This window comes from Eupeodes corollae, chromosome 1 (assembly GCF_945859685.1).
Source record: "Eupeodes corollae chromosome 1, idEupCoro1.1, whole genome shotgun sequence".
Taxonomy (NCBI): Eukaryota; Metazoa; Arthropoda; class Insecta; order Diptera; family Syrphidae; genus Eupeodes; species Eupeodes corollae.
The window spans coordinates 184,752,334-184,764,022 of record NC_079147.1 but is presented as its reverse complement, the minus strand read 5'-3'; the positions used below and the strand labels follow the sequence as shown (position 1 = coordinate 184,764,022).

General features: G+C 34.1%; 1 protein-coding gene across 2 annotated transcripts; it reads right to left on the bottom strand.

Annotated features, from left to right (window-relative positions):
- Positions 1-249: 249 nt before the first annotated feature.
- LOC129939944 (ethanolaminephosphotransferase 1) lies at positions 250-11,172 on the bottom strand. Of its 2 annotated transcripts, XM_056048137.1 has the most exons (7): positions 11,075-11,172; positions 10,935-11,021; positions 10,550-10,859; positions 10,351-10,419; positions 9,617-10,224; positions 9,340-9,520; positions 250-1,775 (listed from the first exon to the last, which is right to left on the bottom strand). In XM_056048137.1, exons 3-7 carry the CDS (start codon positions 10,619-10,621, stop codon positions 1,503-1,505), a joined length of 1,203 nt encoding a protein of 400 aa, XP_055904112.1. In that variant the 5' UTR covers positions 10,622-10,859; positions 10,935-11,021; positions 11,075-11,172; the 3' UTR covers positions 250-1,502. The 2 variants fall into 2 exon arrangements, with proteins under 2 accessions (XP_055904112.1, XP_055904113.1); XM_056048138.1 differs by lacking the exon at positions 11,075-11,172 and having other exon boundaries at positions 10,935-11,074.
- Between the last annotated feature and the right edge of the window lie 517 nt (positions 11,173-11,689).

Here is an 11,689-nt window from a genome sequence, read left to right as displayed (position 1 = left end):
ATAACATAGTCAAACGAAATTCAAACAATATACACAATATATTTAAATAAATTATGATTATTATAATAATTATTTGTTATAAGGTTTTGTTTTTACATAATAATATTATTGTTTTCTGAGTAGTCATTCGTTATGTTCATTTTAATTTTATTTTTGTTATTGTTTTTTATTATATTTTTGTTTGTGCTTTGATTGTATAAAATGATTTTTTACCAAAAGATCAACTTCTGGTGATTTTATTTTTCAATTATGTATTATTTTCAATATGACTTATTGGAACTTGCATAGTATGTGTTATGCAATGTATATGATAATAGTTTATTGACACAATCAGTCTCATTCTGCTAGCGGTTTTTCAAAACATACGAAACTAAATCAATTCATTTGGATAGCAGAATAAGCCTAAGTATCTTAAAAACTATGAAAACTTAATTTAAAAGCAACAAACAAAAACACACACACATATGTACTGTACACATTTAAGCATGTAGGTTTGTTGTTGTGTTTTAAATAAATTAAATAAATGCGTGTGTTTATTAATTGCTTATGAGGTTATAAAATAATACTTTTTAAGAACTAAATTCGAATTGCAAAACAACAAATAAAATAATTATTTAAAAAATAAAGTAAAAAAAAGAAAACAAATCTAAAGATTTGTTTAATTTTTTCATTTAATTGTTTGTTGTGTATGACAAAATCGTAAGCATAGTTTATAGTTTTAGGTGAGCATATAAATCTGCCCCTTAAATTAAATTAAATAAAAAAATAAACTTCGACTAGACAATAAAATAATTAATAAGTTTGATCATGAAGAAGAAAAAAAATCGAACTAACTTAAGAAGAAAAAAGAAAAATTATAGCACATACGAAAATAAACACTCTTACACGTCCTAAAATGTATTTATAGAATTATAAGTTGTTTATGAATAATATAAGTTAGGTATAATAATATAATTATATTTTATGTAATAAATTTTGTTGTATAATATTTTCTACCTGGAAGTTTTCTTGATTTTTTTATATTCTTATTAATTCTTTATTTTGTGTATTACTATTTTATTTTACAATATTCACATGTAGAGTGTTTAGTGTTTTTGTTTATTTTAAAAAGGAACACTCTGGAGTATGCAGTTTTCAATTCAATTTCTTCAAACATATACTATACTAAAAGGAAGAGGAAATGCATAATCACGAAAATAAAATACAAAAAATAATTAAATTAATCTCAATAATTAAATGCATTGAAAAATATTTATAAATATATGCATATACATAAATATACAACGTATTTAATAATAAAGCGGAGGGGGCATTTTCCTATTTTCTAGAAAGTGTGTTTTTAGTTTGTTTTTGTTTACAGAAAAAAAAAATATGACTATTTTCAATGATCTACATAATTATATACTCATAAAGAAGCGGTTTTCGTTTTCATTTTTATGTCTTCCGTCACATGAATTATTATTTTTATTATTGTTATTGTTCTGATATTAGCTGATTGTCATTCAATCAGCTCTTAATGAAGGTTCAGCATCTTTTTTTGGATGCTTTGGTGTCACTTTAAAACATACACGATTGAAATGTTCACACATTTGATTAACTACACTGGCTCCATAATGCCAATGAGCTAATGTTGTAGCAATTAACAATACATATAATATAAATCGTTCGAAAAATGAAATCCAAAGACCAAACGCGATACAAATTACAAATATCGGAGTCATCCAATGGAAGGCTTCACAACGAGTATTGGACATTTGGGAAACGATAAGTCGGCACTAGAAAAAAAAGTAAAGCAAAATCAGCAAAACAAATTTTGTTTGTATTATTAGATTGAAAAGTGATATGATTTGAAACGAAATGAAAAGAATGAGAATAAATATGAAAATATGAGACAAAAATAAAAATATTCAAAGGGTTTAGTCCTTTATTTGGAAACAAAATTGTATTTAATAAATATATGTATACATGTTATCATGTTATCTTAGAAGTCTAGTCATGATCATAATTTTAAAATCATAGTGAAAAACGTTAAAAATCAATAAACTAAAAAAACGTTTACCTTTAAAAGAGTTTTCGAATCAAAAAGAACAAATCCCAAAATTTTCAAAAAAAAATACAATTCAGAAGATAATGTAAAGGCCACTCTAAAAAAAAACTTAAGTGTGGCTTTATAGGAACCTGGTCACCCATGGGGCAGAGAAATTGACTCCCTCATTATTTAAAAAAGTTGATTTTAGCTTAGCTCATAACTTTAGAGGTATTTCAATATTAAACTTCATTAGGAAAGTTTTTGCTAGAATTCTATGCGATAGACTTATCACTTCGGTAGAACCAAACAATCGCTAGAGTATGTCACAAGTCAGTTTTCGTAAGGGTTTTTCAACGGTTTGCCATATTTTTCCTTTGTCGAGTATAGCTAATAAATTAATCCAACAGAAAAATAATATGTATGCCGGTGGCTTTCAATTAAAAGCTGCATTTGATACCGTCCATAGACAAGCTGTAATCTATTAAATAGCTTCACATGGAATGTCTAGAAGCTAGAGTTTGGGATGGGTCAGAGACTTCAAATTGTCTTTAAACGACTGCTCGTGTTCCTAAATGATGTATCTTCTACCACAACATTGTTAATTAAAAATAGTCTTCAACAGGGAACGGTGAATTCGCCGATTCTCTTCAGCATTTACACCAGCGATCTGATAAGTAGTCTTACAAAGGCAATTGCGTACGCCGACGATCTTATTGCGTATAGAACGGCCCGAAATGTTGAGGTTATTAGAATTTTTTTGCAGTGTGACTTCGACTAGATTCAGCGATATTGCAACGACTGGAAACTGAAAATAAATGTCTAGAAGTAGGAAACAATTTTGTTCTGGACTCCGTTGGCTAGGGCCACAATTGATACGTGCAAGAATTGGCGCAAGATGGTCATCGTTGATCTTCACGGGCAGCCACTAGCGAGCAAAAGTGTAGTGAAGTACCTCGGTATCTGGTTAGATCAGTATTTATATTTCGAAAGACATATAAGTGCTGCTCTGACCAGGGCCAGAGGAGCCTTCGCTCTGAGGAAACGGCTATTTTACAGCAGTCGGCTTAACCCCAGAGTGAAGGTAATTTGCTACAGGGTCCTCATACGGCCGATGAATGTTTATGGTTGTCCTGTGTGGTTCAACGTTGCCCCTTCCCAGATGGAGAAGTTTCGGATTTTCGAATTGGCAATTTGGTGATAAAAACCCGTTCAAGGTCACATTGCAAGAGCTATGTCTTCTACCAACAATTTAATTTTTGAGGCGTTCTATACGAACGACGAATATTTTGAGAGTGCACGCTTGAGCCGTTTCATTCCACCAGAGGCATTTCTCTTTTTGGACAGATGCGGTCTGATACAGGATAGAATCTACCACGTCATACGACACACCGTGGATTGGTGACTCCTGTACAATCGGGACGTCATGGCACAAGGCGGAGCAGAGCTCCTTCGGTTCAGTAGAACTGATAGGGTGAAGCAGGAGAACCAGTTTTAATGGCTTCAATAGGCATTTGATAGTGGGTAGTCGGGATGGGGTTTTAAGCCTTGGCCGGCTTACATACTTGTTTTAAAGTTTTAGGGTTTAGTTTTAAATAGAATAGGCATAATAGCACCAAACAAAATAATTACAAAAAAAATATATATAAAGAAAAACATGGAATAAGAAAAAAAAAGGACAATAAAATATAAAAAAAAAAAATGTTAGATAGTTAGATTTGCTGCTGTGGTTCTAGGTTAAGTAGTTTATACATAAGTTTTATTTAAGGACTTAATTTTAAGCAGTTTTTAAGTAAAATAAAAAAGGATATGGATATAATTTTTATTTTTTAATTTTCTCAAGAATAAAAAATAAATATAATTGAATTGAAGTTAAATAGATCTTAGGGCCGAAAGGCATTAATATTAGGTGTTATAATTTAACTTAGAGTGTCCGTATGGGATCAGTAAATTAGTTTTAAGTTATGGATAATTAGGCTAGTTTAATGATTTTTTGTCTAGCTTTAAGATAGTTTTAAGAAATACTAAAAAAAAAGTGCGTTGGACTGCCATGCCAAAAATCTTGGGTTAAAAACCTGCCTGTAACATCTAAAGTTTTTTTTCATGGGTAATGCATCTTGCGAGGAATTTCCAAAACCTGCAAGAGTAATTCTTTTCACAAAAAAAAGATTTCTCAAATTAGCCGTTCGGATGCATCTTAAAACGGTAGGTCCCTTGGATCTCAGGCTAGGTTGCGTTGAGATCGCCTTTTCTACCTAAGAAAAAGTCTAGTAACTTTGTAATTTGTGTTAAATTCCGTATTTCTGAATTTTCTGAATGACGGTGGTTGCGGTCTTCTTTAAGGGATGTCTTTACAAAAATAACAAACTTTAAAAGTGAATTTAAGTAAATAGATAGATAGATAGTTTCTTTATTTTAAAATATAAATTATTACCAAATGTTTTTCTTTAAGAATATGGACATGACCACGTAAAAAATACATTAGTTGCGAAGCACCAACAAGCTTCGGATACGGTCGGATTCACTGTTGACAACCCAAGCAAACGAAATAAGGATAAAGAACTTCGAATCTGTATGTGAAATGTTAGATCCCTTAACAGACCACCTTCAGCCGAAAAATTAGCGGAAGCCCTAAACTGCTGAAAGGCAGATATTACCCCCATCCAAGAAGTTCGATGAACAGGGCCAAAATAAAAGACTGCTACCGAGAACAAAGACAGCGTCTATTTGGATGTAGATTTGTTGTTGGAACTAGACTCAGGCAAAAAGTCTTGAGTTTCAACAGTGTGAGCGAGCACATCATTACAATCCAGTATACAGGATGTCCGAACATTGCGAGGGGCCAACATTGGCTCGGACCACAACTTCGTTGTAGCCAAGGTACGGTTACGGATATCGCGATCCAAGTGCCGATCGGAAGTGCTAAGTTTCACACGGCCACCACAGCCACCTGGTTTGACGACGAATGCCGGCAAGCGCACGCAACGCAAGAACAGGCATACAAAACGGCGCTGCGAAGGACCATAGCTGCTCGAGAGCTCAACAAGCAGAAGAGGAGAGAGGAACACCGGCTTCTTAGATGGAAAAAAAGAAAGCATCTGGGGAACATCTAGTAAAAGCGTAGTCTATGTTGAAAATATGGAAAGACCACTTCTCCAAATTATATAACGGCGATGACGAACCGAATTCCGCTGTAAGGGAGATACAACCACTAAACCTATTCGACGCGGATCATTAAATCCGCCTACCCGACCTCGACGAAGAGAAAATAGCAACATCTAAACTGAAATCAAACAAAGTAGGGAGCTTGCACCAACTCAGGTGAAAAATATGGTCGGAAGAAAGAATGCCCGATGAGTAGAATCTCAGCATAGTTTAGTTTACCCGATACATAAAAAAGGAGAGCACCAACTACAGAGGCATCAGTCTCCTTAACATTGCATATAAGATCCTCTCTGCCGTATTATGTGAACGTCTGAAGCCGTTCGTCAACAACCTCATAGGTCCTTATCAGTGTGGCTTCAGACCATGAAAGTCCACTATCGACGAAATATGCACACTACGGCAGATATTGGAAAAAACCCAGAAACTTCAAATCGATACCCACCATCTGTTTACCGATTTTAAGGGCGCGTATAACAGCATCTATAGGGAAGAGCAATGCCTAGTTTTGGCACCCCTGTCAAACTTATCTGTTGACGTCTGCAGAATGACGATGGAGAATGCACGCTGCTCTATCAGGGTCGGAAAAGATCTCACTGATGCATTTGATGTCAAAAAATGATTTAGACAAGGCGATGCACTGTCATGCGACTTCTTCAATATCATTCTGGAAAGAATTGTGCAAACTCAACCGTCAACACTAGAGGCACAATCTTCCAAAGGTCCATTCAATCATATTTATGGCGCTGAGGCCTGGACCCTGTCAAAAAAAAATGATGAGAGCGTTTTCGGATGCTTCGAGAGAAAAATTCTTCGGGTGAGTTTTGGTCTTGTATGCATAGATAGAGAATGGAGGAGAAAATATAACGACGAACAGTGCGGGCTGTACGGCGACACTGACCTAGTTAACAGAATTAAAGTCCAACGGCTTAGATGGTCATGTAGAGTGAATGGACATCAACGCTCGAGCCAGGAAGGTCTTCGAATCCAATCCAGAGGGACGACGCAGTAGAGGAAAATCTTGACTTAGGTGGCGCACGCAGGTGGGTGAAGACCTCAACCAACCTTGTTTGCGAAACTGAAGACAGCTAGATAGGAACCGAGCTGGCTAGAGACGTATTTTTAAAGTTATACTAGTTGGATATCCGTCAAATTTTCGTTTACTATTAACGCATCTCCAAAGCATATGGGGTTTTATTTTAAGATTACTCTAAGCATTTGAATTGAATTGAGAACACAAACAGTTAGAATGAGTCACAAAGTTGAATTGCAATTCTTGGTAAACTCGTGTCTCATCACTCTTCGGTAGATTGAATTATAACCAAACTTTATATTTCTTTTATTTTTTAAAGTTGTTAAGGGCAAATCAAACTATGGCGGGTATGACAATGAAATAAGATTTCACAAAAACATTTCATCTAAATACAAATAGCTGAGTAAAGTTAAATTTTGTTATTCTTATCACAAAACTATCACCCTGTAGTTAAGGTGTGTTTCAAAACTAACAAATTCTTTTCCTTTTAATTCAAGTTTCACTATAAACCTTATCAATAGTTAATAGAATGTTAATTTGATTATCAAATCAAATGAGGTCTAAAAAAACCTTAACCTTACTTTGAAACTAAATTATACATATAATTACTTTGTAAACAAAAAAACACAAAACGAATCACCTATAAAAATGATTCATAGTCATGAGAAAAAAACAAAACAAAATAAACATTACAAAAAATGGATTGTTATCAACTTCGATAAGTCTGAAAATTCCTGATGTCTCATCGCCTGTTCTAATTTAATTGCTAGACAGACTACTAATAATTAATTAGATTTACGAACTGATAAATAATTCACAATAAATATAAACCTAATTGCACATGAAGACAGGAGTATGAGGTGAATTTTATGAACTTAAAAAAAATAACAAGTAGTGTAGAAAAAGTTCTGGGGATGACCCTTATTTTTTTATTTTTTTTTATTACAAAATTGAATAATTATTCTACACATTTACACACCTAAGGCTGCATGTGACGTTCAATACACATTATTGTACAATGTACACCAACTACACAATTTAATCCTATTCAAAAATAACTGACGATGATATGAATAATTCACAAATCACAACTTGGAGCACTACAATATAATTGAATTTTCTACTTAAAGTTCAGTGGCGGATTAAACATCAACTGCTTGATTGAGGGCGGTCATAAAATATAACATAGCCTTCATGCCATATTAATGAGTATCCGAAAATAGAAAGAGCAACGTTGTATCAACGTAATCTTGAGCTTATAAGAACAAAAGTTGTATCAAGGTATCAATAGAAATGTGATGTGATTTACAGATATTTGTTCTTGAGGGCGGAAAAGTACAAAATCCTCTTTAGAAACTCTAAATATGTATTTTTTGTAGATATCCATTTGCTCCATATTTCAAAACAAGCCAACTATTTTTAGTATTATAGGTTTTTTAAAATTTATTTATTACTGCTCGTTTGATCTTTCTGATTTTGAAATTACCATTTCTGAACTACTTGTTGAGATGTCGATCTATTCGACATTTGTATTTATATACCACAACATTAGATTTGATAGACTTAATTAGACGAACACCTTCGTCTTAAATGTCAGACAAACGCAATATCAAACAAACAAACTCTCTATAATTTCATCTTAATTAAATGAATTTCTGACATTTGGAGTAAATTTATGAAGCTATTAAAATAGTAATATCAAAAGTCATGTTTGCTTCTGACAGTAATTAGTTTCGAATACAAATTTTGACTAAAACTGAGACCGTAAATACCAAACATTTAGTATGCATAGATATCAGGTAGCGTGTCTTACTTCTTATCAAATACAATTCGTTTCTTTGATATAATCAAAAATATTCAATGAATATTCTAACTTTAGGAAACGATAATAACTATAGTACAAGTTCGTTCAACTTTACCTAGAGTTAGATTTTATTTTATTTACAACTCTAAGAATCGTCAAACAAAATACGGGTTTTCCCCGTAGTTTTGTTTTCCAGGGTGAGTTCATCGTCATCAGCGGCCTAACAACCGGGCCCCATTTTTAACTCATTTAAGAACTCGTTTTATATTTATTGATTAAGTATGACATTGGGAGTTTTACGAACTACCCTGGTTACAAAAGGAGATCGAGGAATCGAATCGAATTGGTATTACCATCCAGGTACATGGTGGCACTGAATCGAGGAATCGAAATTAAATGGAATCGAAATGAAATTTGGGTTTTATTTGTGTGCGTACTGCTACATGAATAATTTTCAAATAAATTTCGAATTTTATAACAATGCTCACAACACAAAGACTAGGGCCAAATTAAATTCAGCTAAGAACCAAAAAGACTCCATTTAAATGGAGTATTTTTGCTTAGAACAAACAAGGAGGAAAAAACTTATCGCACGCACACAAGCAAAACCTCACACACCAATAACCCGATTCCCCGATTCAGGTTTACAAACAAATTTTCGATTCGATTCACCTCTTTCAGTGGGATTGAATCGAGTAATCCTATTTCGACCAGATCCAGGTCTATACGGCGATAAATCCTGATTCAATTCGGATTCAATTCCTTGTAAACGCCGTAAACGTCATCTCTCGAGCTAACGGTGTATTAATTGTCTTAATAGGTTTCGACTGACCTGTCAAAGAAGATCTGTTTTACATTTTTAGCTAAGACATATCAGAGCGTTTGGTTTGTGTATATCAGAGCTAATTCGGTGCGCGTTTTATGAGCTCTTCATAAAATGGCCGACCTAATGGAGTAAAAAGCTGGGCGTGGTTGACTTCACGAGTGTTTCGATTGGTATGAGAGAGAAAGATGGTAAATCTAAAAACGTACTCAACATGAACATGAAGATATTTTTTAGTGACAAAAACGAGTTAAATCTAAACCGAGAACTTAAAACGGAAGTGAGAATTGTCTTCCACACACCTCCACACTTTCTGTTAGCTGTTGTAAGTGTTTTACTTTTTCCTTAAAAAACTACGACCATAAAACCACAAATCTTATGGGCGCCCAATAGCTTAGTCCACCCCTGGATGAAAGCATTATATTTTTTCCCTCCATAAATAAACTAATCAGATAATCAAATCAAAAGAAAAATAAACATAATATACTCACACTAATATTACTAAATATCGTTCCGCTCAACATAAACAAAGCTCGTGGATCAGTTTCGGCAATATTCGACGGTGATATCCAAGGCCAAACTAGTAATATTACCATATAAAAGGCAAATGGATATAATGGACGAACTGCTTCTTCAAAAGGTCGCATTTTTCCAGTTTTCTGTACATACGAACTAAAATTAAAAAACACACACACGTATTTGTTAGTTAGAAGAAAGCAGGTGATGATTATGATAAATTTGTTTGAAAAATAAAAACGAATGACTCACTTGTAAACATTTATGACAACCATTGGCATATTAGCCATCGCACTAACATGTAGCAAAAACTCCATAGCAATCCCTAATGGTATGCCAAATGGTAAATCTCTCTTCCAGAATCCAACACCATACCACCAGGTAATCAGGTACATTGTAGTCGATCCCCACATACTAAAGTCGTAGCCCCATGGCAAATACAACACTCCAGTATTGTACTTCTCCCAATGGGATACGTAGAAATTGAAAAACACCATCATACAAATGTAGTACATTCGAATGGGTGGAATGGAAGCATCGCAACGACCAAATATACTATACAAGCACGTGGGAATAAGCACGGCCGTATAGGAATCTAATCCATGATCGAAAAGTTCACCCAAAGGTCCTGCTAGACCAATGCGACGCGCCTGTTTGCCATCAATGCCGTCCAGAGTGTACGCCAGGAAGATATTTATCGCTGTACACAACCAAACCCACTGCGGAATGGGTGTGTAGCCTGGATCACCTGAGCTGGCAAAGAAATTCCAATCGTAAAACGATAGAAAAACCAAATTGAGAAACGTAAATAGGAATCCGAGAAACGTCATCAAGTTCGGCGCAATCCATCTAGGGAAAAACTGCCATGTGGCATTTTTGTTTTATTTATTGATTTATATTTAATTCAAAGACAATATGAAAGAAAGAAAAAATTGATTTTGATTTTGTAAGACTTTACATTTACACTCATCAACTTTTCGACTTACCTTAACAATCCAGTCCCAAAAGGGGTGCATAACATAGATACTTAGGGGCGATGTGTCCCTAGCACTATACTGTGTGCATATATGAATATAAAAAGAAACAAAAATCCTTATTCATTCTACTGCAACTGGTAGGTGGGTACGGGTAGTGCAAATGTGCCACCCGAATACTTCCTTCCCCAATCAAATAGCAAAAACTTACCTTGTAGTTGTCGAATCCGGTGAGATGTTCCTTCGTCAGGTAGGTGTAATCTATGATTTCCTGAAGCGTCATGGTTAAAGTTTGTATAGTAGTGGTTTTGAATAAATTTCTAGCCTCTTCACAAAATGGAATTAAAATTAGAATTGGAATTATTCGAAGAACTTAATTGGATTTCGTGTTGAAGGATCGAAAGGGAAAAAATCTGTATTTTCGTTTTAGCTAGCTTTCGTTGGACGACGATTTTGCGTTGGCTTTGTTGTCTCTTCTTCTGCCACACAACTTAAATTTCGATTTCTTCTAACAGCAGGACCTTTGGAGGGATTACAAATTTTTGTTAAGTTTTTATTAATGAATTGTTTAATTAAATAAAAAGAAGCCGGTTTACATTTCACTTATATTTTCCTTCCACATTCTTTTTTCAAACAACTGAGGGATTGAATTTTAGAGAGCTAGAGAGAGACTCAGACTGAAACTGAATGAAAAAGAAATTAACAAATTTTTGTGTGCGAAAAAATGAGGCTCTACTTTTTTTTCTCGTCTTCTTGGGGTTGTGGCAGGTTGTGGGTAGTGTAGTGTGGGGCGGTCGTGTACTATTTTTCTTTTCATTTAGACAAACGTCAATTTGTCAGTTTTGTGTTGGAATTGGAAAGACAAGCAAAGAATATTGTTTGGTGGGAGAGGCACAATCGAATAGGTATGTTCAGATTGATGAGACCTATCCTTTGGTTCCATTTCTTGAACAAATAACAATCGGTACCGAAATTTAGAAACTTTTGAAATTTAATTTTGATAACAAAATACATCAAGTTCGAAAGTTCATCCACTTTTTTGGCACGTCAATTTGATTAATTGTTTGAAGATGTCTTATTCATTTTTCCTCTTTATGAACATTTGCTAGTTCAGTTTTTTTTTTATTTGAACTTAATTGTTATTGTATACAAAACCTCTACCTTCCATGATAGTACTATATTTTATGTGTACAGTGATGTGATTCGACAGCAGGTAATCTAAACTAACCTTCTGGAATAAATACAAGCTACGTAGTCGGTAAGGTAGTGTAATATGGATAGCTTCTTTTTTATCAGAGCTGCCGAGAAGTATTTAAATAGTACTTACGAGTTCAATACAAAAATTGGTAAT